Raw genomic sequence first — 26332 nt, forward strand, 5'->3', positions numbered from 1 at the left:
TATTTAATAAAGTTTTAATAAATGGGATTTAAAAAAAAATAAAACTATGTTTTATGTTTATAAAAACAACGTTATTAAATTAATAAATGTATGCGCTTTGATCATTATAATATTTTAAAAAAAGACAATATTTGGACAATTTTTGAAAAAGTCGTTGAACATTTCGAGCTCTAATCTATGTACATATGTAAGCCTAATGTTATATTATACTGGCCATGCTACGCTTCACCATTGGATTTGAAGTCGAATGAATACAGATAACCAAATCGGATAGCAATTACGGCTCCATAGGAAAACGAATTTGTATTAAGGCCCCTTATTATCCTTTCTTATAATTTATATCAAACTCTTTTTGTTAAAAACTGTGTAAACCCTGTAGACTTTGCACTCACACTTATAAATACAGTTCATAGAGGAGTTTCCATGCAAAGCATGACTATACATCTGTTAGATATCTTATTATTCAACGTAAAGGCTTCTGGTTGGGGTTATAAAACATGTACCATAAATTACTGTCAGGTTTGTTTTAGGTTAGATTTAGGTAAAATTTGAATTAGATATTATGTATGGTTAGGTTAGAGTTACGTAAGACTATTTTAGATTTAGGTAAGATTTGGTTTAAATCGGTCCGGTTGAGGTTAGTTTTGGATTAGATAGGTTCTGACTATCCGACTTAAGGGATGAATTTACTAGATTAGAAAATCGAGTTCATAAGGTTTTATTATGTGAAATATCCTTGTATATTTCAACCGTGAGTATACATTAGCAAAAGCATATTCTATGTATTCCAAACCTACTCAACTCGAAGAGAGAAGATGACAAGATAGCGGGTGGGGGGAGATGTGGAAGCTCGCATTGCAAAAGCTAAAGGACCGAATTATTTTGAATCTTCTTCTTCTTCTAAGGCATCTTAAAGACCATTGAGACCTATCGCCGCAACAACAGCCTCCTTCCACTTCTCCTTGTCCATTAAAAATTCCTCTGCCTTCTCATCATCTTGAGGTCTCCCTTGATTCTATCAGCCAAACGTTGTTTGGGTCGTCCTCTGGGTCGCTTTAAGTTCGTTCTCCATCTTGTTATGCTTCCCAGTATTCCTTCAGATCTCCATACGTGACCGGCCTACCTTATTTGTTCCTATAATATTGGCTTCTCCACATGAACTTCTCAACTCTTCATTTGTCCTAACTTCAAATTCACCTTCTGCGTTCTTTTTTGGTTCAAACATTGTCCGAGTTATTTTGAATCTAAATAATTGTAAAATGTTGTGTCCCGCAGCATCTCCCACGACGATTCCGGTCGGGGCTACCGGGCGAACGTCTTTGGCTTCTTCGCCGTCGCCACCATCTCCTTCGCCGGCCACTCTAAGGGAACTTTACGCCATGGCGGCAAGCCAACAACACCAACAGCACTCCCGACTCCTCGAGCTGTCCAACCGGTACCATCGATACCCGGAGATCGCCCATCACGTTTTCAACCAACAAGGCGCCGTCACTAAACTACTCGGTAAGTACACACACAATAATAATAATAATAGTACCTACCCGTGCACGTCGTACATACGACGTAGGTATAATAATATAATATAATATTGACCGGGCTATTATAATAATATATACAAGCGCCGAGTGTTCTTCTACTCGATAGGTACTCCCTCGATTATTGTAATATCGTTATGTAGGTACTACGACGCTGTCTGTGTATGATATTGTATACACACGTTGTTATTATATTCCATATTACAATACGGTACACGGATTTCGCATAGCATCGTTGTTATACACAATGATAATCTTATAAACATGCGCACTTGAGAGATGCGTCGAGTACCTATGTACGCGATACGGCCCCTCTCGAATCGTTATGATTACAATATGTCCGTTTAGAATATTATAATACAAACGTGAACATAATAATATATATATATATATATTTATCTATATTTGTTTTCGGAGAAGAGCTTAAATAATATTGTTATAAAATCGACAGTTGTGTAGGTACACACACGAATGTGAAACTATAGAACACGAGATAGTATTATGTTATGCGGTTTAAAGGACCGCCTGACAATAGAAGCCAAGTGTAAATAAATACAAATAAAGTTGATAAACAATAAAATAGAGTTGTATTTCTTTTTACAAGTCGCCATAATGTCGTGTTATCGCTATCATACCCCCTTATCGTCACGTCTCTATAAATAACCACTGTTATCACTATATTATCTCTTATCAGTGGAATTTCTTTATTGTATTTGGGGTTTTCCGAACAAAAATATACATTTTATTTTATTTTTTATTCAGAGAAAGCGAAGGGTTCGCGAGAATAAATTAAGGAAACATACAAGTAAATGTCAGAAAACCGTGCGTGCTTGTCCGGTCTGACTCGGTGTGCGCCAGTGAGCGACCCTGAGTGTTTATCGTTGTTGTGAGACAACAATACAGTTATTATACTTTACAATTTGAGTAAAACCGCAATAGTTTCCGCACAGGACTTCTTCGAATGTTATTATAACGTAATTGCTATAATTATTATTGTGTAACGACGGTTAAATTAACTTTAATCGTTTTGTTGTGCTCGCGCCGGAGCAGTTTGTGTTTTGTTTTGTCTCTTTAAATCCAATTTTCCCATCCAACGACAGAACTAAGTGAACTCCGGCAGTAATCTGGCGTGTACTTGTGTAAAATTTCATTATTATTATTATTATTGTTACGTGACATTGCTCTGGTCTCTATGAAGTAAACTTAACAGCGGCGCAGTTGGAATAAATTAGATAGGTACATACGCGGGACGGACATTTTGTTTTTTTTTCCGGTCAACCGGTGCGGTGGTTGGTTTCTCCGGTAACACAATAATGCACATTGTCGTAGGACTTAGGTATTTTCGAAAACAATTATTACTTGACCTTAAGGCGGTGGCGGTCGTATACGAGTACACGATATTATTGTCGAATAGCACGGCCGCCACCTGTTTGTACGGGTTAGGTATACGACCAACGTTAATGTGCAAAATTATATTGGTCGAATTAGACGATACACGGACTGCTGGTCAAGGCTCGGTTTACTTGGACGTGGTCTCTTAAATCCTATACGGATAAGCCACATCCTATTGTTAAAAATGGCAGCGGCCAGCGTGCACTCGACCGGAGTGAAACGTTATGTAGGAAGGAGGAGGTTAGGTTCCCACATACCTACGTTTACCCCCCACCGGAGTGCTGCTCGTTAGCTGCTGCCACTAATAACAATAGGTTGGGCACACGCGTGTCTATTGTAAAAATCGATGGCGTTTAAGACGTAAAACAAAAGCTGGGCCTGAATCGTTTCGCTTAAGAATACATTTTCTGACCGTTTTCTTCGACTGCCTACCGAAATTCCAAATGTTAATTTAATATTTCTTAGAGAGATTCTTAAAAAAAATATCCTGTCACTATTTCGTCAAACAACAAACCAGAATTGTGAAAAAAATAAGACAAAAGTTACAGTCAGAAAACTAAATCACGAAAATAAACTATTTCACCAAGTCATCCAGAATAAACGTTTTTTTTTTATTTTTTATTATTAACTGTTGAAAAATATATTCGTTAAGTTTTAAATCGAAATTCCTAGTATTTAGGCACTTCTTAATTATTACACAGAACATCGCTGTCATCATAATCCTGTAGCTATTCCAACTTGTAACAAAGCGTTATCTTTTGCAATTGGTAAATTTTTATTTTTATTTAATCATGCTTTTAATTTGACTTCAAAGAACATTAATTATTGATACTTACATGCAGTCATTCTTTGATGATCAATCGAACGATGAATTTCCTCGAGCTTTGATGCAATCCATTTGATTGTACCGAAGCAATTAAACATCTTACAGCTGTAATTGAAACTCCAGGAGCTCGCAATCAGTCGATTATAAATTCTTTAATCAAACGAGCTTGTGTTGAAATTTTACAAAAACAAATGAAAAATTCACCTGAAGATTTCAAATAGTTAGGAGGGTCATTAAAAATACTTGGACAAACATAAAAAAACAAGATTGTGTGGAAGATTTATGTCCTATCGGGGTAATAATAATATTGAGTAATTAGTTTACACCTGGTGCTTAAGATTGAGATTCGTACCATAAGTAAATGAGGATTCTGTCAGTACTTTGTATGTTATTTTAATATTTAGGTCTTGGCCATTTGAAGGTATAACAAAGTTTTCTTGTTTTCCCGTTGCTCGTGAATTAATATTAATATGCTCTACCCGTTTTAAATTACATACCCAAGTATTTGGCGGTAAAATGATATTTTAATTCATTATTACAGAAGCGTTAGCCGTTTTTTCGTTAGCGCGGTTGGCTGAATGTAATAAAATATCCGGTCTATGTTTGGGAAATCATACTGTTGCCTATACGAAATGGTCGACGACCGCGCACGATAGAAGAAGCAGAAGGCATAATTCCTTCAAGACATATGTCCACCACGCTCCGCCTATTTCCCTGTACCACCGGCTTTGTTTGTTTTGCATTGGCTCGCCGACGAAACGAATTCGTCGGGAACGAGTGTAATTCGATTTAACATACAGCAGTATAATATAATATAATAATATTGTAGACAGGTAGCAGCTAATTGCCTGGACTAGCCGCTGTCGGTGTGACAATCATTCTCACGTTCTGTCTTATCCGTTTTTCTCGAGACGTGTGTGCCCAACAGCGTGACAAAGCCGACATCACACACACACACGGCCAATGGTACGCGTTCGCTCACACATAACGTACCTACACGTTTATAATGACTACAATAATAATATACCGCGTTGCGAATACAGAAAAAGAATGTCAATAACAATAATATGTAATCGCAAAAAAAAAAAATGTAACGCTATTAAATTGCTCGGCGATGCAAATTCAATTCAACAGTAATAACACCCGAAGCGGACGGTCACCTACATACATGTAATAACATAATGTTAATATAATAACAATATTATTAAACATGAAGGTATATAATACGGGACTCGAAACGGAAACGACGCTTTGAACGAATGTCGAATACGACAAATCAAACGGTACACCTATAATAAATAGCGACAATAGTACCTATATGGATTAAGCCAGCCAACAGGATTTTCAGGTGACCGACCTGAGGTGGTCTGTATTAACGGTGCTATTTCTTCATTCGTAATGTTTGTTTGTAGATACAATAGATGAGGCAAACATAATTGGCTCGATTTTAAAAAAAAAATTATACTTGTGATGTCTCAAACCCACCCGTTTGGCAGCTTCTGCTAACAGCGCTCTAGCTGCATCTCTCAATACAATCATGTTTTGTAGTAAGTCTTTGGAAATCGAAAATCTATGGATTTTTGGGATTGAGTTCAACTGTTTTTCAAAAACAACTTCAACTATCTTTTCGTCGCAACAATACCTATGTAATACACTACTGAACTAGTAAGATCAATAACAGGTGGTCCACAAGCTTTTTGTGAAGTCCGAAGATATTGCGCAATCTGATCACCTGTCATAGTTGGGTCATCCTCAAATGTCCCAAGTCGTTGGAGAGATTCAAGAACGACGTCGGGTTAACTTGCACTCTCAGCTTGCACAGCTGAGGTAGTGATATTGGAATCAAACGATCAGGACGTGCCAATCACAAGACAAGAACTTAACATAATTAGAGCAACAGAAATGCTCAAAATTGTCAATTTGCCGGTGAGTCTTTTAGAGCATCGTCTGAGATCTGTTATTAAATGAGATCCTTAAGAATTTTTGTCTTGAGGCGTTGACGATAGGTCAGAGTAGATCAGAGGTCTTATTTTTTGAGGATACCATCCATAGTGGTGGTTGTTTGATCCAATCTGGAGACCAGACCAGGCAAGGATACGTGAATATGATTTCAAGATGAGTCAAAGTAGAGACGAGATTAGGCGATTAGGGGAAATTGATAATTCCTGGATGGCTGACGGACAACTGACTGCTCGTAAGAGACATTGGTTGACGATCTAATGTCGAGGAGATAATTATTGAATTTCGTTTCCTGAATTCGTGGAGACCGACTTAGGCTCTGGCGACTCTTCTGTTTCTGGATTCTACGGGAAGGCCGCTGTTGGGGAAAATCCATTTTTCATACTTTCATCATACATCAACCATAGCGCTCATTATAATTTTGTTATTTCCATTCGGATGTACTTGTGTGTGCGTAGGTGTACGATAACGTTAGAATTACAAAGTCATCGGAACGTGACTGGCAGAAAGGTCACGTTAATTGTGCGACCATAATATAATTCATTGACAAACCGAGAACAATGTGGATATGTAAGAGATGCGTGCGGTTTGATACGGACACCACCAACATATTCATTCAGACTCGACGTCAAATATAATAATAATAATAATAGGTATAATGGCGTACGTTGGTAGCAAAACGCGGAGAAACCATTCAAAGAGGAGTGATGTTGGTAAAAAAAATTACATATATATTTATATCTATATAGATAGCTTTCGATAAAGCGATATGACTGATAACAATAATTATTATTATTGGTCCTATTGTAAACCGAGTCAATTCGTTCTGTATACAATATGTACCTAATATGTTATATCATGATGATTACTATTAGATCTTGTCACGAGCCCGCTAACAATCGAACGTTTATGTGCGGCAAAACAATATTATTATTAATTGATAACAATATAATAATTGCGCAATCCTCGTCGGGTTTTTCGATAACCTTGTATGAAATGAATTATTTTGAGTGAAACATAGATCCGGATTTCAAAATTACATTTTCTCAAAAAATACTAACTTCTAACTAGCGATGAGAAGCCAAAAATCCAAGTTTTTCTTAGAAAAAAATATGTTAACCATTTTTATTTTGTTTTTTTATCTTGTCGATGAAAAATACAAGTACAAATAATATTTTAAGCTAAATAGCATAATGTTGTGATGAGTTAAAAAAAAAACTACACTTTCCGAGTTTCGAATTCCAGATTTTTTCTTTAGAGGAAAAATTGATCCTCTATATCGGAAATCCCTAAATGCCTGAATAACAGGCAAAGCTCTAAAAAAAGAAGCTGACGAATTCTTAACTAAATGGGTATTATTATTAATTTTGTTTTTCTAAACATTTCAAATGTAAATTTTTCTGGGAATATTTTTTCCAGGGGATCATTATTCCTGGGAGATATACTTCCAGGAATCGTTATTCGATAAATACAACAATTTCACGTTGAGATCTAACGCTATTTTTGTTATGTTCTATTATATGAAATATCGTTTCTATTTTTTTTTTAATAAAATTACCGTTGACGGATAATATTATCCTCAAATAACTCTTGCATTTTGTCCAGACCATATTAACATGGCGAGTAATTTGAATAACTAACAGTCCGTCCGGTATAAATCCGTATTTAATACGTGCACCATATTGTGATCAATACGTGACACAATAACAATCATGTATAACGGTTCTTAATAGCATGACAATATTCGAAAAGTCGTTACGATTGGATACATTCTGAACCGGACAACAGCTGTCAACGTGGAAGAAAACATACATACAATACACTGTACCGCGGGGGTTATGCGGTCCTAAGCGATATTATTACACATTGATCTTTGTGCTTTGTGTGGAATATGTGATTTTTTTTTTTAGACTATTTACTGTATTTCGAATTCTTCGATAAAAAAATTTGTCACAAAAAAATGCTCACATCCTTTTTATGGTATCCTCTGGTCAGTTTTAAAATTCGAGAAACCTAACCTATCCGCAATCGACACGGCTTTGAACTAAGCTACAACACAGAGCAGCCAACAGGATTTATATTTCAATCTTCTCTGGCTCATAAACTTACACATAGAAGTAAACAGTTGTTGTTTAAACGATAGAGATGGTAGCATTTTATTAAAGATCTAGTCGAAAATCTGTGTTACATTTTTTGCACAAAAACAAAAAAATGCACAAGTTTGTGCAATGCTATTAATAATGACATAATATGTCCCTGTTATGTTTGTACTGGTCGTGACCCTCCAACATTTTCAGATTGGCCGCTGCCTTCTGCTTACTTAACTGATCAGCAATTCAATTTAATTATACTACCTATACAAATATTTATATTACATTTGTACATAGTAAATGGATATTCTTTACATTGTCCAAAAGTCATGCCCAACGAGGAAAGTTCCAGAATTAGGTCGTATTGGTTGATTTATGGGCTGAATAAAATATATAAACTTTAATTATAACTATACCTTTTCTGTTTTTTTTAGAATTCGTTTACTATTTCAACAGTGTTAACTTTAGGTATATTATTTTTTTAAAATATTGTGAAATTACACTTTTATTGAGGTTTCTGCCCACTGTGCGACGGGTTACCTACCTTTTATTATTGTACAGGTGCGAATGAAAACGTCTTTGCAAAAAAAAAAAAAAGATACCTATTTGGGCACGCGATCGTTCGTCTTTGGTCGTGTGCGCTTTAATTAGCCCTTTTGACACGTTACTTGTAAAAAAGAAAAAAATGATAAAAACACCGGTTCTTGTGTATTCCTTTCATTTTTCTGTATTTTTTTTTTTTTTTTTTGCCCACCCGCGGACCGATTGTTGTTAACCGTTTTAAACGGCCTGGTGTTTCGGAGAGCTTGCAATTCGAACCGGGCCAAGACATAAGTACAAGTAGGGTAGGAAAAAAAAAATAATAATAACAGCAATACCAGAAGTCGTTTGGAACAGATTATCGGTTTGGACGAAGCGACAGGTGGAAGTGCTCGTCTCCGGGCAATCGGTTGATTTGTTTTTTGTTCATTTAAAATGTCCTTAAAAAAAAAAAAAACAGTTTTAAATAAATTATACAGGGTGATTCGGCAAGGATAAGACTGGATCGTTTTCTCTTAAGGTAATCATTGCAATTTTGTAGTCTTTCTTTTTTAGGAACACTCCAGTAGACCTAGTAGACAATTCGTTTAATTAAAACCTTACTGGAGCTCTATTAACCGTGTAACTTAAGTGGTAACATTTATATATATTATATTAAAATTAATTTTTAAATTCAGAATAATCTGCTGAACATTTCGACCGATCGATAACAGGTTTTGGTCAGTTATTTTTATGGTAAAAAAGTAATAATTAAATGTATACATTACCATTATAGTTTAAAAAGATACCCTACACCCCCCCCCCTCCTAAATATAGATTCTGACTGGAAAAAATTACACTTATACTGCAAACTGTTATCGTTTTTAGTAAATCTTTAAAATAAAAAAACATAAGTGTATACAAAAAAAAAAAACAGCTTCAAAACGGCCATTGTCTTAAGACAAAACTGGTGGTTCTCCCTTAACGAATCACCCTGTATATCCTGTCATCGCCGACCAAATAATAATACATCACTCGAGCGTTTAGTGCGGGTATTTTTTTTTTTTTGTTCTTAGAAAATTGTTTAACGATCTCTCGCATGTACATACTTACGCTTGAAATACGGTAGTTTTTTTTTTTACAATGAAAAAAAAAAATTAATAATAACAATACCAACTACAATACGTTTGTACGGTTCGGTATAGTGGACGTGTAGTTTTTTTTTTTTTTATATTATTCGTACATAATATCAAAACATAATAGTATTTTATTATATGTAAATTCCGTTTGTGGCCATCTGCCGACCGTTTAAGCGTTCAGTTCCGGAACCGAATGTACAAGCAAGAAAAAAATCTTGGACTGGAAAAAAAAACTCCTTATCCACACACACACACAACCCAAAGTAACTGTTGAAATAATTTTTCGAATTACATTACCTATTAAAAAAAAAAAAAACAACAGGTAATAAATATTAATAATAAACGTTATTGTTAAACGTCATCGGAGTGGTGCAATCATGATAATAATAATTACTAATTGTTACTTAATTGTTTTGTGTGTATTTTTTTTTTTTGTCTGTCTACCGACCGACAATTAAAAAACGCATTTTTTTTTTTGTTTCTTCTGGTCTACATAATAATACTGTTCAGGCAGGGTTTGCACCGGACGTAACGGACCGTTTATCAGAATGTTATTCGAAATGTACACGTCAGGTACCATAATATTATTATACCTTTCACGTTTTTTTATTTCTTTCTTTTGTCAGTCGGACGACCGAAAATCGTTCAGACCAAGAGACCTAACTCGGTTTACAAAGTCCTCACAATTGTATAGTCTGTTTCCATTCTTCAGGAAAATATCAGATAGGACATTAGAATGTAAGGCTAGATTGGATTAGGATTGTATAGCTTAGGTTGAAGTTAAATGTGGATTAGATAAGGGTAGGGTTAAGTCAGGGTTAGGTTAGGTTTGATCACAGACTACTTGCTGCCAGAAAACTAACTTTTGGCTCGGACGGTAGTTTGCCGGATATAAGCAATATGGTATATTACAAAACAAGCACAATCCCCACTCTTCCTGCCCCGTTTCAATTATCCGCCAACAGCATTCCACACTGTCGAACACTTCAAACAAATACAGAGTACAGTAATTTTTTTTTTTAATTTCTCTGTAGAAACCTTTGTAAAATCCGTATTAGGTAAATGTAAAATAGTTTAGCCGCCGTACAACGCGAACCGTCGCATCACGCACATCTTATGCAAATCCGTAAAAAAAAAATCTTGCATGATGTAATCTTTATGGAAACATTTACCTCGCCGTATCCGTCATCGACATCATAACGCAATAAACACAATATCCTGAGCCACGCAAATTCCGGTTCGAATCTTCTTGTTCTTCGCCTTACACTCCCAACTACACGGGGTCGGCCACCCTAGTCATACACCTTCATAGAGCTCTGTCTCCAAAACACCTCTCACTGCCTCTGCTCATATCATAACATCTCAGCCTATTCTCTCTCATTTTCTCCACAATTGATGCAACTCCCGTTTTGTATTAATTTCTTATTCCATCTTCCCTAGTCACTCCACTCATCCATCTTAACGTTGTCTATCTTTACCGGCAAATTTTTCTAGTTTTGTTCATTCTCCTGTTGGTGAGTCATATTGCCATAATTTAAGAACGTACAAAGTTCCACGAGTACCTCGGGCCTGCCTCGGCGGTTTTCCATTATCGAACAATACAACATAAGCAGCGACAATTTTTTTTTTTTTTTTAAACAGACAGAAGCCCCTAAGGTGAGCACAGATGAATCGCCGGGTTAATTCTATTGACCGATACGGTATAAATCACTTTTTGACGCGTCCCTGAGACGATCACTCGTACTTACAGTGTAATAATATCGTGTAGGTATTATTATCGTGCACATTATAATATTACTATTATTGTATACACGGGCGCATATGTCGCTTAGACAGAAGTCTTATTATTACTATACCTATATATATATATATATATATGTATTCTCCAACAGGAAACTTCTTGCGTCACGTCTTGTGCGTTTTGTACATCTATTTACGACCGGTCAACTTATCCTATGATGTGTGTACAACCTATACACTCTCTAATGAGACACTCGGTAGCCGTCGAGGATAGCCATTGACGTGTACATAATATTATAATATGTACCTCTCTATATGTATATTGAATGTGATTAAAAAAAAAAACACACACACACCACACACAGCTAGACCGTTATTATCGTTATCATTATTATATTATTGTTGTGTGAACGCTATATTATAATATACAGAGGACCACATGGTACCATTGTCAGAGCACAGAGATGACCTCCTATTGAAAATTTATGTGTACAGGGGCACATATAGGTAGTAGGTACCTATATAATAATATTACTTATGTGTGTGTGTGTCTGTGTGTATAACACTGGTATTGACTGCCGTGCCATGCCATTGACGCTTATTAAGTTACACAGTTCATTTAAATATAGCCGGGCACATGCCGGATTGTACCTGCCTAGTTATATGTGTATACATACCAAACCGAAACAATGTAACATTATTATTATTATATATTATATCGTATGCGGTTGACCGGACCGTCCCTTCCAGGTGTACACTGCACCGTTGTTGTTTTTTATATTATATGTATTTTTTCAATGGACAAGTGGTCAAAAAACAATATAAAAAAAAAAAATCCTTCGTAATACGATACGAATCGAACAAAGTTGTAATCCATTATTTATGATTTTTTTCGCTCCTCCTCCTCTCTCTCTTTACAAGACCTATATTATAATATTATATACACCGCACTACTAAGACAAAAGGCTCGACATGTGAAACCTGTTGGCGCATGTGTCGCTGCTGGCCTAGCTGTCCGATAGGTCTGCAATTATTTTTGTACTATAGGTACATTACATCATTACTATTATATGCCCGATAATGTATTATTACACCGTCGATGGTCGGACAATAAGACCGTTAACGTTAACTAGGCTTTTACCAGCGGTATAAAATATATTTTATTTAAATTTTAGCTACCTCAGTTTTTGAGGCTGAATAATTAAGGTCTCCTAATTTTTCGACTAGTTGTGGATAATTATGAATACACTGAACCCCATATAAGCAGTATATATAGTATTTATTTTGGGTTGCGACGTTCCTACCAAAAGCAAACGACCATGTCTTCTAAATTATATATTGTAATTAATATATTTGTGACAAAACTCAAAACACTCAAGTCTTAAATTGGCTAGAGCAATTGGTCAAAAGTCATCTGTAATATCACCGGTTTCAATAATTGTAAAGAAATTCTTTGCTGACATTTTTATGTTATCATAACCAAAAAATAAGAGCTGATTTATCTGTTTAGATAAGAGAGATAACAGATAAGAGATAATAGATAAGTATCTATATCGTGTATTTATCGATGATCATTTAATTAATTATCATAAGACATATCTAAAAACCGTTGCGTTCCAATTATGCGTCGTCGGTACTGTTGGCGGCGTATAGCACATTGCGTATCGTCCACGCAGGCGGCGCACGCACGGTGTCACTTGCGGTGCGGCCGCGGTATGGTCGTCTTGGCGTTCAGTATCTTACTAGCGATTATACTGTTGGTCCGCAAGATCTCCATGCTCATCATTTTGCGGTTGATGAACGACGACGTTTTGCGCGCCGCAGGCCCGCCGCGCTGCTGCATCATCTGCCCCGCGCACAGGTACACGTCCTTGACGCGTTGCGCGTTCTTCTGCCTGTTGGACGCCAGCACCGCCTTGGCCGCCGCCAGCTCGTTGCGTGTCGGCGCCGGCCTCTGCACGGCCACCAGCCCGCCTGCGTGGGCGGCTTGCGTCGCCGCGGCCGGCTGTTTGACGGCGGCGGCACGTTTCTGCTTCTTGTTTCTTTTGGGCAATCGTTGCACCCGCGACGACGGTCTAGGCTGCGGCCGTGGTTGTTTTTTTTTCCGCAATGTCTTGCCGACGATGTCCACCGGCGGCGGCGGCGGCCCGTAGTAGTCGGACGCGTCGTCGTCGCTGCCGTCGGTGGCGCTCGACGCCGTGGCCGCCCGCCAACCGGCCACGTTGTTGTTGTACGGCCGCTGCTTTACGCCGAACGTGGCCGCCTCGTCCAGGTCCTCCAGCCATTCCGGGGGTTCCAGATATCGTTTGCCGCCGATCTCGTCGTCCATCACGATACCCTGATCCGAGCTCTCCGTGGTATTGGCCGCCGAGTTGGAACGGTCGTCCGTCGCAGTCGTCGTCGTCGTCTGTTTGACGGCTTTGGCGTCTCCGTCGCCGCCGCCGCCGCATCCGGAGGCCCTGCTCTGTTGTACGACGGACGCCGCAGCCGCCGCCGTTTGCTTGGACGGGAATTTGAAAAAATTTCGGCTCCGCCTACCGCCGTCCACTTCCATCGTTGTCATCGTCATCGTCGTCGTCGTCGCCGTTGATGTCGAGCTTTGTTATAGTCTTATAGCCGTTTTAGCCGTTTTAATTTTTACTCGAGACAAAACCGACGGGAAATTTTCGAAAAAAATTTACTTTTGAGGCGCAAAATTTAAATTTAAAACACTTACACTAAAATGGAAAACGAACGACACCTCGAGACGCGGTCGGCGATAAAAATGGGCGTATTTTTTGTGTTTTTTTTTTTTATATATATTTACTCGTACGCATAGTGTGTGTAATATATAGATATATATATAAAAAAAAAATACAAAATCAAAAAATACTTAAGTACACTTTCAATCAAAACACACGAATACCGGCAACCCGAGTGGATCGAATTCTCTGCCGGTCGGTGGCGAACGAACAACAAATGATGACCACCCGACCAGTAACATACAGCCCAGTAACCAACGGGTATTTTAGCCAACAAGTATTTGTAGACATTTTAACCAGAATAGTATTTCACAATAATAACAAGAAGGAAAAAAAATTAACATCAATTTTATTGATATCATCATCAGTTTCGGAGTAGCCAAGCCTTGTCACTTTGTAGCCATTCACGTCTGTCTTCTTGAGTTGTTGGCAAGAGATAAATGGGTAGACCCGTTCGAGATTTCTTCAAACAAGGATTATGTTATACAAACCAATTGCCTATTGTCTTTGCCGCCATCACTACATCCACCATCTCTCTCGATCTTGAACAAATGCCTTCCATTCTTGCAATACCAGAACTTTAAGATCCTCTTCCTCGGTCTGCCTCAAGTCTTTGCCATTCCATAACTGCTCTGATGGTGTCTTCTTCTCATACTATGATCCAACCATTGTATTCTTTGTAATTTTATGTAACTAATGACTGGTGCCTAGCCCGTTTCTTCCTGAACTTCCTTCTCCGCATTTATTTGTCCTTGTGTCACGAACTGGTCCGCATATCATCCTCTATCTTTTATTTTCAAAAGTTCTAAGTTATCTTACTTAAGGGGTAGTGATCTCGATAAACGGAGAAGCAGATTAGGAGTAAGAAGTCCGGCATTCGCTCACCTGTTTAATGCAAATTACCCTGAAAGCACGAGTCTGATGGAGAAATAATAGAAATGGGATAGAAACCGTATAGGTGGGTGGATCTAAGATTGAAGGAATTAGTTCTACAAACATTAACTATATAGTGTTTTTTTATCGTTTAATTTTTTAATTTAATAAGGATTTTATTAAAAAACTTTTTATGAAAATATTTTTTCATTGGGAAATCGTGACACGAAATTCTGACAACCCTTTTATACTCTGACAAAGTCTTATATTATTGTTATATATTTATAATGTATTCGCGGTGGTCTGCTGTGCCCTCCCCTTTTGTGTGTAATGGCCGTTTCCAATGTGTTTCGTTCGAGGCGGTTTCGGAGGGGAACCCCAAGGCGCGTTCGTGGGTAAAACCCATTATGTCGGTCGACCGTTTCCACAGAATAATTAATAATACCTGTATAGGCAATACAGGGTGATCAATTCTTAGTCATGAGTTGAACTTTGAGTATTAGAATTGAACAGAACTCTCACAGTCTTTGCGAATCGATGCTGCGTTTCTTGAACTTTGTCGAAAGCTATTTGAAAGAGTCCAACAGCTTTCGTTGAGTCTATCGTCTCAGTGGTTGTAGTGATACACTATGTCAGCAATTGAGTGTTCTGAACCCTCCTTTTAGTTACAATACCGGTCAAATGGATCACCCGGTATAACGTCGGCGGTAGGACTAGCGAGGGATAATCAATGTGAGTTTTGCAGTCCCTTTTGGCGCAGTCGGGGTCGGATATAAGCTATACATGTATTAAGTAATATTTTTTTTATCATTGTCATCATTATTAATGCACTGTTGTTGCGTAATGGCGTTTTGCCGGGGCTCGGACCGCGATGGAGGCGTACAGGAAAAGGCAGGCAACCGCAAACCGACCACCGCGGGTCAGCACGAACGAGACGGCTACCTATTTTAAATTGCACTCGATTACACACGGTGGTCGCCATGGATACGGTCGAACCCGAGCAAACACAACACTTTGGCGCGACCCCCTGTGCATATATACAGAGTGATTGGCCGGGTTGGCTACAAGTCCAGCTGTGCTAGATTGTGCTAATATTTAAATAAGTCGTTTAAATGTGGAGAAGACGAGTGTCTTATCCCTAATCAAGCACCCTGCGCCCAGCCTAACCGTTTTTAGTGTATGCCAGAGCTCTGTCCATCTTGAAACTTAAACGCTTACTTAAATAATTTACCCGTATACAGGGTGATTGACACATATTTTCACTAATTAACTATTGTTGGTTAACGATAGAATAAAGAAGCAAGGATTTTTGTTAGGTCAAGTTGTGTCAAGCTGTTTACATTCTGTGGCTGCCATATTTTCTTTACATTTTTTACTATTGTAAACTGACCCTGGTAAGTTTGAAAACAATATGTTAATTTAACAAGCATCTTATTGCATTTATGATTGTTCATTACAAAAGTGTTGAAACGGTATAATAATACAAACTTGGAAATGGTCTCTCAACCCGGTCAAAAAACTATAAGTATTTTGCCTTACACCGACATTCAAGGTAACAATCTAGAGGCGGTTAGGTATCTTCGTGCAGAACGTTCATGAAAATAGCTGTAGAAGGTCGGATTACACGTGAATGATAGCAAAAACGAATACACGGTATAAATTACCGACAAGAAGATACACAACAATGGTAGAAGGTCAAGTTATACTCAAAAGAGTACTCCAATTTATCGTTATAACACAAGAATTTAAAAGGGCAATCACTGCTAATGTGGATTGAGAAAATTATCATGACCTAAAGCTGTTTCCATATAAGATCTTGATACGCCCAACAGATAGTATTGAGCAACTATAGAATTTATTTTAACCCTTTAATTTGGTCAAAGAACCGTTGCAATTGAGTAGACTGATATGGTGAGGACGTGCTTGACAAAATAAAAAAAAACTGGGGGTCGACTCTGAGAACAGTTATTGAAAGGAATCCAATAGGAAGACCTCACCTAAGGGAATACAATCGAGAGAAGCGGCAGAGAATACAGATAGATGGTGAAATAAATAACAATAATAATAAATACTTAGAGGGTCGGTCTAATTGCAAAAGTAAAATAGCAAATTAATTTATCGAGTACCTACAGCTAAAAGGTGGGAAGATAGTAAACGCCTAAGAAGTGATTGGACCTATTGAAAACTGAAGGAAAAAAACGATTGCAAAGTCAAGTAGGTATACTTTGAACAGCCTGTATTCTGGGACTTTCTGGAAGCTATTACCTATTACTATTGTACTGTGTATAGTACAACATAGCCCGGGTGGATTCGAAAAAGGCTAACCCAAGTGTGTACACATACACACACCCACCCGCATACCCTCCGCCCTCGCTGCTCGCATGGCTGCTCCCCCTCGTGTCTCCCGAAGGCCAATGGTCATTATACATGTGTATAATATATATATATATATTTATTATATTACGTGTCCGGTACGTTATTCGTGTGGAATATTTATTTTATCGTTATACTACTATTATTATTATTATTACGGTGGCTTTTGAAAATTATGAATAGTTTAAACAAGGCGCGCGCGCTCGCTCACAGTACACACGCACCGATGGCACGCACTAGCTTAATATTATAAATTATTTTTATTATTACTATTCCACATTAGATCACAGTCTGAACTATTGCATACACATTTACTTTTTTTTTAGTACTTTCCAGAGCTCTATCGGCCTAGTGTTATTTTCTCCGTTCCACGCAATAACATAATTTAATCATCGATATGTTATCTCTTATCACTTATATTTTGACTCTTGTCTGTTATCTTTTATCTCTTGTCTCTAATCACTAATCTCTTGTCTTTTATAACATTAACACAGACACAAGCAATAACATATCCATGTTAATAGTAACGTACCCGTTGAATTGAGAATAAATTGCCGAATATTAGGACTGGTCGATTGTCAGTTTTCGATAATTACTTGTGGATAAAAATAACACTAAGTAATTATTATTAACCTAAACTAGTTATCGACCAGTCGAAATTTTCAGCAAATCGGTCTTGATTTAAAATGTTAAGTCAAGAGGATGAGGAATGCACTGGTAAACTCTATAAACTCTACTTATAATTTTGGCCGTCCACTACCCTCGTTTGTAACATGTATTGGATATCTTAAAGCACTGCGAGATATGAATTTAAATTATTACAAGTACAGCTAGTATGTTTCCACGGCGAAGAACGCAGCCGAGGACATAATGGAAACATTATCCGAATGCGCCTGGTGAGTTAGGTCGTTGCCGCAGAGATTGTTGGACCGTAACAACGATTCGGAAATTGCCGTGGACAATCGAACAAAATGAAAAAAATACACGACATAATGCGTTTAAGGAATAATTGAAAAAAAGTGACCACGGTAGACAATCGTATTAGGTACCTGCGCTGTGCTATTGACAACGTAATTGACGTTGTAAAATGCCATCGCCAATCACACCGCCCGGAACTACATGAAATAACTGCATTGTGTAGAGAGACACTCGAGGGGAAAGCGAAACAGCTCCTCCCCTTGGGCGCGTTGAAAAATATTTAAACGATTTAGTCAAATAGATCTCGTTCAATTTATCCGATCCAAAATCAACATGTCAGTATACTCCTTATGAATGTGTGAGGTTGATAGGTTTAAGTACTTAGGATCGGTGGTACAAAAAAATGGTGGATACGAGGAGAACTTGAGAAATAGGATAAATTAAGGATGGATGAAGTGGAGGGGAGCGAGGGATGTTTTGTGTGATAGGAGGATGCCTATAAGATTGAAAGGTAAATTTCTTAGGTAGGTAGCGAAGCCGGCAATGTTTATATTGGTCGGAATGTTGGGCAGTAGATAAGAAAACTGCACAGAGAATGAGAATGTTGAGATGGATGAGTGGAGTGACTAGGGAGAATAGAATAATAAATGAATACATAATGGGGAGTCTAAGAGTTGCATTAATTTTGGAGAAAATGAGAGAGAATAGGTTGAGATGGCTCATAAATATTCCTGACAAATTGTTTAGCTATTTTCTGAAAACTTAAGTTAACATATGAACTTACATTAAAAACAAAGAAATTAGCTAAATCGACATTATCAGAATTCTTTACATGAACAGAAGAAAAGAAGTTTTTTTAAAAAGCAGCATACCTAATACAACATAAAGCATAACGCATTCAAATTAAATTGGATCTATGAGTTGTAACACTATTTATATGTTTCCAAAAAGGCTTAGTACTACTAATAATAACAATAATAGTAGAAAAAAAATTAGAAATTCAATTGACAAACATACAAGGAGACCAAGTCATATCAGAACATTTAAGACTGGCCATTGTGAGGTTGAACAATTAAAGTATAAGTATATTTCTCCCGTTAACTTCTAGCTTAACAAATTTAGTATAGCTTAGGGTTGTTAATATTCTTTTCATTTAGTATTTATACAATTTTCTATTATAACTATGTAATTACTATAACGAAGTTAAAAAGTGTTTTGCATGTCTGCGTTGTTTCTTACATACACGACGATTCATCAAAGATAAAGCACATTCATTTTTTTCTTAAAACATTTGCAATGTTTGTAGTTTTTTTTTTTTGAAAACATTTTGTTTGTATCAACTCTCGAAACTTGAATGGTAACGGATATTTAAAATTAAAAATTATTTGCAGAACATTATGACTGATCGATATGGCAATTTTGGACGTACACATTTAAAGTAGCTAAGTTTAAAATTTAGGACGTCAAGTAGAGTGGTTTGTAGGTTTATTGTAATCTGCAATCCGCCTCACGTTCTAAACTTTAAACTTCACTTACTTCAAAAGTGTTTATCGACCAGTGAACATTTAAAATAATTATTGTGCACCGTACGGTCTACAAAAACTGGCGTTTGAAGTTTGAAATAAACCGAGTAATTGTTGTGAGCCAAACAATTTCAACAAGGATAAGTTATTGGGCTGGATACACATGAAAACGCCATTTCGCTGTTTTCGCGTCAGATATAAGATTTAGCGTCAAGAGATAATATAAAAGTGATAAGAGATTAGTGTTAAGGGGTGAGAGATAAATGATAAGGGATTAAGAGATAAATGATAAGAGATAAGTGATAAGAGATGACATATTCATGATTCACTGTTTTTCCACGGAATGGAGAAAATAACTAGGTTTATTTATATAAAGGCTTAAAATAAGAGGTTCGCAATGCGAGTTCAACTATATAGTAATATACTTTGCCGGCTATTTGAAAACGTTTCGACCGTGTGCGGTCGCTGTTAATCCGTTGAATATCGTATTACCGCCGCCGTTGTTGTTCGAGCGAAACATTGCCGAGCCGTACATACAGGTGCGAGCCCGGTACACACATGTATATTGTATAATAATATATATATATGTATTATATAGGTACCGTTATTATTATTATTATTTGCATTCGATCTGCATACCTACCTATACTGTATATTAGATTGCAAAGCGTTTGCACGATTTCGGTAGCGACCGGTCGCGGTGTCGGATTTCATCAACAAGTCGACCGTCCAAAAAAGCAACGTTGCGAAGACAATCCGCCAGACAGTCTCCACTGTACATTACCTCTATACAGTGTAATAATAATAATAATAATATGCCGTGTGTACAGGTATAGCCGTCAATAACAATAATAGCAAAACACTTGATATTATCATGCCGTAGCCGGTTTAAGACTTGTTTTTTTTTTTATTGAATTATTTTTTGCTTGTTTATAATGTATATTTTTGTCTGGTGTTCGCAGGAACCCTGAGACCTCCCGGGCTGATCGGCGGCAGCAAACCCAAAGTGGCCACGCCGGCGGTTGTGTCGAAAATAGAATTCTACAAACGGGAAAACCCGACGATATTCGCCTGGGAAATACGCGAAAAACTCATATCCGAAGGTAATAATCATGGTTTATAAAAAAAGTAATAAGGATAACATAGTTGAAAATTATTAGAAAATTATATAATATGATGCTTGTAACGATTAGGGATAGTAATCTCGTCCTCACCTCCAATCTGTTCTATCTTATTTCCCTGAAGGGAATTCCCAGACATTTCTTTTTTTTTCGAGAGGAGAAAAGTTTTCGTATTTTTTAGGTGTAAATGTATGGGTTTTTAGGATTGAATCATTTGATTTTCAGAAGAGACTTGCCTAATCAATTTCCCATTAAGATTTCGACTAGATCCAGCCATTTCTTACGAATTTTTAGCATATTGTAAAGATAAAAGATGAACAATTTGCTAAATGTGTTTTTCTCAGTCTTTAGAGCAAAGGAGTTGACCTTTACCAATTGTTATAATGTATTTTAATAGTTTTTAGCTAGAAAGTTTTAAGAGTTTAGAAGGTATTGGTTACAACAATGGTGTCCATAGATAACATATTTTATCTAGATGGAATGATTTTTCCACTTTAAACGTGGATTTGCATTACAAATGTTATTTTACTTGGTAATATTAACCGCTTAAACCGAATTAGAATTCAGCGACTCAGTTGACCTTATTTAAAAACTTGTACACTAAAATTTAAACTTATATCTTCGATGGACACTGGATCTCACTTTGATCATATTGCTTCGGTCCGATTTCGCAGACTTTTTACTGTACCGATTCGTACTGTTTTTTGCTGGTTTAGACTTTGGTGGTTATTTTTCAAAATCTTTTATTCGTTATTCGAAAATTGTCCAACAGTGTTACACATAACATTACACCAGACGACGGTTGCCTATGGCGTGCAGACGAGGGCTACGAAAAGCCGACGGATTAGACGTTGTCACCTTGGGAAGCCTTACTTGTGTGGTTGAAGGGCAAACACCCGACGGTAAACGATATTTATTTATTTTTTTTTTTTTTGGGGTTTGCGCCTCGCTAATTTCAGATTTAGCACATGCACTGTGCGCAGGCAAAATTAAATCCACTATAAACTTTCGAGGTTTCAAACGGTTCCTAAACAATCGTACCGAAATTCGTGCACCGAAAATGTAGTAAATTGTGACCTACGGTTCAACGGACCTGAGCAATGGAAGCCAACCAAAAACTGTTCAAAATTAATACCACATAACATCCGTTCACTGATCTCGTCAAAACCGATCCGTGAGAACGATCGCCTCCGGGCAAACGCATTATAGGTAAATACCCGAATTCGATACTTCCCTTCGTGTTTCGTCCGGCCGTTTATGAAAGTCAACCGTTCGGCTGAATCTTCGAGTAAAGCGTATACGTTCATACGATTTTAACTTTCTCCCATAACGTATACCGACATTTTTACCGTTCAAATCGTTTTCGGCTTGATACATGGAAAAATGTACCTGAAAATATCCTGAAAAAAAATCACCGGAAAGTTGGTCCCCAAGAAAAAATTATCCCCAGCAAAATGATCTAAAATACTGGAATTTAAAATATCATTTTTTAGTAGGAAAAAAGTAATACCGATTTCTCAAAGCGAGAAACGACAATTGAACGGGAAAATCAATATTTCACCGATATTAGTATTTATTTAATTTATCAATACATTTTTTTCATTTTATTTTTGCAATGTTTATGTACATCTATTCAGCATCGAAAATACTAAAATTATTATCATCTAAAAAAATAACGATTCCCTGTAAGTGTAATAAAAAAATATAAGTATGATTTTATACAAAAATTATAAATAATTAAATAAAAGTTCGATCTCTTATTGGAGCTGTTATTACTTATTATTATAATAATGTCTATCAATCAAAAGAAACCGCTTGAATAATAAAACAATACATTCATGTTTTTCTAGAGGAACAAATTTTCTGAGAATAGTTTTATGGGGGGGGGGGATTTCTGGGGACATTTTTTCCCAAGACTATTTTCTCAGGAGCCGATGTACCGGGGATTTTCTTTTCCGGGATCAGTATTCTATGGATCATCAATCAGTGTATCACTAATAACATTACGATTATTCAATAACCTCGCAAAAATGTTGACTTTTGATGGCTAATGTGTTGATTAATTAAAGATAACATACTCAATTTGACTGGTAAAAAATCAGTGTTTAGTAATGTGCGCAGATAAAATTAATACTCCACTCCACCCACCCGTCTTAAATGTTTAACTTAAAAAGTAATTGTCCAAACATGGTTGTTGACTAGTCAACATTTTCATCAAATTATCCTGAATTTAATAATGTAATTAATCATACTCCTTCGCCTAAGCATTCTCTGTCCTGTGTTCCTGTCTACCACCCAACATTCCGAACCATACAATGTAATCAGTGTTTCCGCACTCTAGTAGCACTTACCCAAAAATATTATCATTGTAATTCTCTTGTCGCATAAAACACCTGACGATTTCTCTCCACGCTTTGATCCAACCACGCTTAATCTTAATCGTAACTGCTTGAATAATTATTGATCAATTATATTTTTCTGGGGGATTTATTTTCCGAGAACAGGTACAAAAGAGGACCAATTTTGCGGTGTTAATTTTTCTGAGGATAATTTTTTCTGGGAACCCATTTTTCTATTTGCATTCTAGATGCTAAGCCCAGCTCTCTCTGTCCGTGGTTTTAACATGAATTATGTATCTCGACCGTATTGATTTTAAGTGCAATCCGCGATGCTAATGATATTATATATGTGTGTGTATGTCGTTTTTAAAGTGTGCACGTCGCATTATCGTTGTTCGGTCATCGGGAATCGTTATCGTTTATTGTTGCGTTCATAATAAATGGCATAATAAATTATTAGTATTATATTGGAGGCGACCGTCGGGTCGGGTATATAGGTAGGTGGTAGGCATTCTAATATATTATTATTGTACCTACCTATACGTGTATGACTACCGAGGCGTTTACGGTGGACGATCACTCTACACACACAACCACCGGGCGCGCGATAGAGTTACAATGATATTACTCTGTTATTCTGTTGTTATTATTATTAGTATTATTATTACATTATTATTGTGATTATAGTGTTTTTTTTTATATTTTTTACTCCTCTCGCTTAAACGAGACATCGCACAGACGCAGGTTCGGTATCTAATTAAATTGGTCATGGGGACCACCGCATTCGTCGTATAGGTACCTAAATACCTAAAGTACCCACAGACATTCGAGATGTAGTATTGTTGTTGTGTGCGAGTGTGATAATTCGACGTGGGCTTGAATCATTGTGTATAACGTGAACAGACAAGGTGTAAGGTAAGGTAGGTAGGTGGAATCGTCATCGGGTGTCCGCGTGTCATTCATACCGACCGACTCTTGTATAATATTATTATTTTGGTTGGTAGGTAGGTAGGTACGATATTAAGTATATTATGTTTTATCGTTTCACGAATTTGTTCACTACCATTATTATTATTATTATTAGGTATCATTGTGGTTTGACGATTGTCAAAAACGGAGACAAGGCGTTGTGTCCGTGTGTGTATCTATTACTATTGTATGTGTATAACGACGGGTAACGAATCTTTACCTTTTCCAATTTTACCAATTACTATATACACGAGACCCGTGATAAAAGGATTATACGCACAGAATTCCGCCGTGTGAACCGTACAGAATTATTATCATCATCATCATCATCATCATCGTCATCGTCAGCATATCTTTGTCGATGCTGTCGTTATTGTTGTTGTTATCATTATCGTTTATTATTATTTGTACCGTGCCGAGTGTCAGTCAGTCAGTCAGTGGAATGGTCGTCGTCGGACCGATCTGTACGGTTTATAGAGATGATAATAGATAGTATCTATTTAAACATGTAACCGGATGGATTAAATTTTGTGTATCCCCAAATTTTTCGAAAGTAAACCGCGAAATCTCCTGAATGATGAAGTTATCCATAACCGGGTTTTTTACAGTTCTATCGAGTAGTATTTTCACGCTGAATAAGAGTGAGGAAAGTTGAAAGTCACTGAAATGAGAATGTTGAGATGGACAGACAGGATAAAGGAATGAGGTGGTTTTGAATCGCGCCAACAGCAGGATAAATTTAGGCAGCAAACTGAGATGGTGTATGGTACTTTGAACGAAAGGATTTGGCAGAGTTAAGATGGACCAAAAAAGGGGGAAATGGTGTGTACCATAAATAAAGACCTGGAGGTGTGTGCAGATGATAATGAAATGGTAGGAAAGGGAAATAGGATGATCGAATGCATTTGTGTCTAAAACAAGCTAAAGTAGCAGAAGTAGCTTTGGTTGTCAATATTTCAATTTGATATCGATTCTGCTCGTCTACAGTTTTGTATTTTCCAAAATTACCCTCTCGGATAAACTAAACTCTTCATATTGGGTGAGGATAATTGTTAAAAGAGGGGTTGGGTTGAAAAACATGGACTACTATTATATTATTATAAAAATAGTTTACACATTTGTTTAATTCCTACTCGAACAAAACTCCGGCGCACAACCATTAATATTATGTGTCTTTAGTTGAATAATTTAATTAGTCTTTGGTATCGTTTATGTAATATCTAACGATCGACAAGTATATTAATTGGTGTAGGTAAAAAAATACATACCTATAATAAATAATAACCGTTTAATCTTGTGGCCCGTTTGACGTGGCTGTCAAAACAATAACAGTTCTGCCGTTCGCGTGTCTAACAAAATGTCAGTAGATGAATGAGAGACTGAACTTCGCGTTCCTCGTCGGAAATTGAATTACATCAATCGACTTAGTCTGGAAATTGTCAAATAAGTCTAGGTCACGTCAAAGAATAGCGAAAGAAACTTATAACTTCTCGTTTTCTGGCTGTTAAATACATATTATATTAATATTTCCAAAACAAACTAATCAAGTATATTTATTTTAAGCATGAATGCTAAAAAAATTTACTGTAAGCAGTTGTGTAACTTTTTCAAAAAGGTTAGTTCTACAAAATTGATTTACCTTGATAAGATACAATAAGATTGGGGTTTATCTAGATAACTTATCTGTACAATTTCCAGCACGATTATTGGATTGACTTTTCACAGTTATTTCTATAAACTGATTCTCTTATCAATCATTCTTATATCAGTCATCCGGAGATTGAGGATTTCCCTTATCTTCTCCTCGGTTTCTTTTTTACATCTACCCGTCTCTTTTCCATCCCTTTTTCCATCTCCACACCACGATGAAATCGCCGTAACGTATTCCCTCTCAAATAACCCGTTTCAGGTTAATAAACCAATACGGCATCGAGTGTTGTGTCGGTTCCGAATGTGTTTAATTAATGTTTTGACAGTATACGAACCACCGGTTAATAAATATAATTCATTGCGAACCGCGCCCGGCGCATACCGATCAACCGCGTGCACCTAATGTCAATAACATTTTAAACATACCTAAGAACATTTTCATTATTTAACAATCTCTCCCTCTCTCTCTCGGTCATTCTGAGCGTGATCAATTATTATTACTATTATCGTTATTATTATATTCCAATACCTAATACGGACCACGGACACGTCGAATAGTGGCAGTCACGAAACCAGAGACGCCGTCGAGTGCGCGCGCCCAGTTTCTCCTATTGTGTTACACGTG

The 26332-nt window shown here is 37.0% G+C and overlaps 1 protein-coding gene across 1 annotated transcript in view; it reads left to right on the top strand.

Annotated features, from left to right (window-relative positions):
* Positions 1-26332, top strand: part of LOC126842155 (paired box protein Pax-6-like) — a 67445-nt gene that overhangs the window by 31095 nt on the left and 10018 nt on the right. Inside the window, 2 exon segments of the mRNA XM_050579043.1 lie at positions 1276-1503; positions 20591-20731. Coding sequence (XP_050435000.1) covers positions 1276-1503; positions 20591-20731 — 369 coding nt within the window.

Source organism: Adelges cooleyi, unplaced genomic scaffold (genome assembly GCF_023614345.1).
Source record: "Adelges cooleyi isolate 19-005CV unplaced genomic scaffold, UGA_ACOO_1.1 ACOO_flye_CR_arks_rails_tigmint_CR_PRNA_447, whole genome shotgun sequence".
Classification (NCBI taxonomy): domain Eukaryota; kingdom Metazoa; phylum Arthropoda; class Insecta; order Hemiptera; family Adelgidae; genus Adelges; species Adelges cooleyi.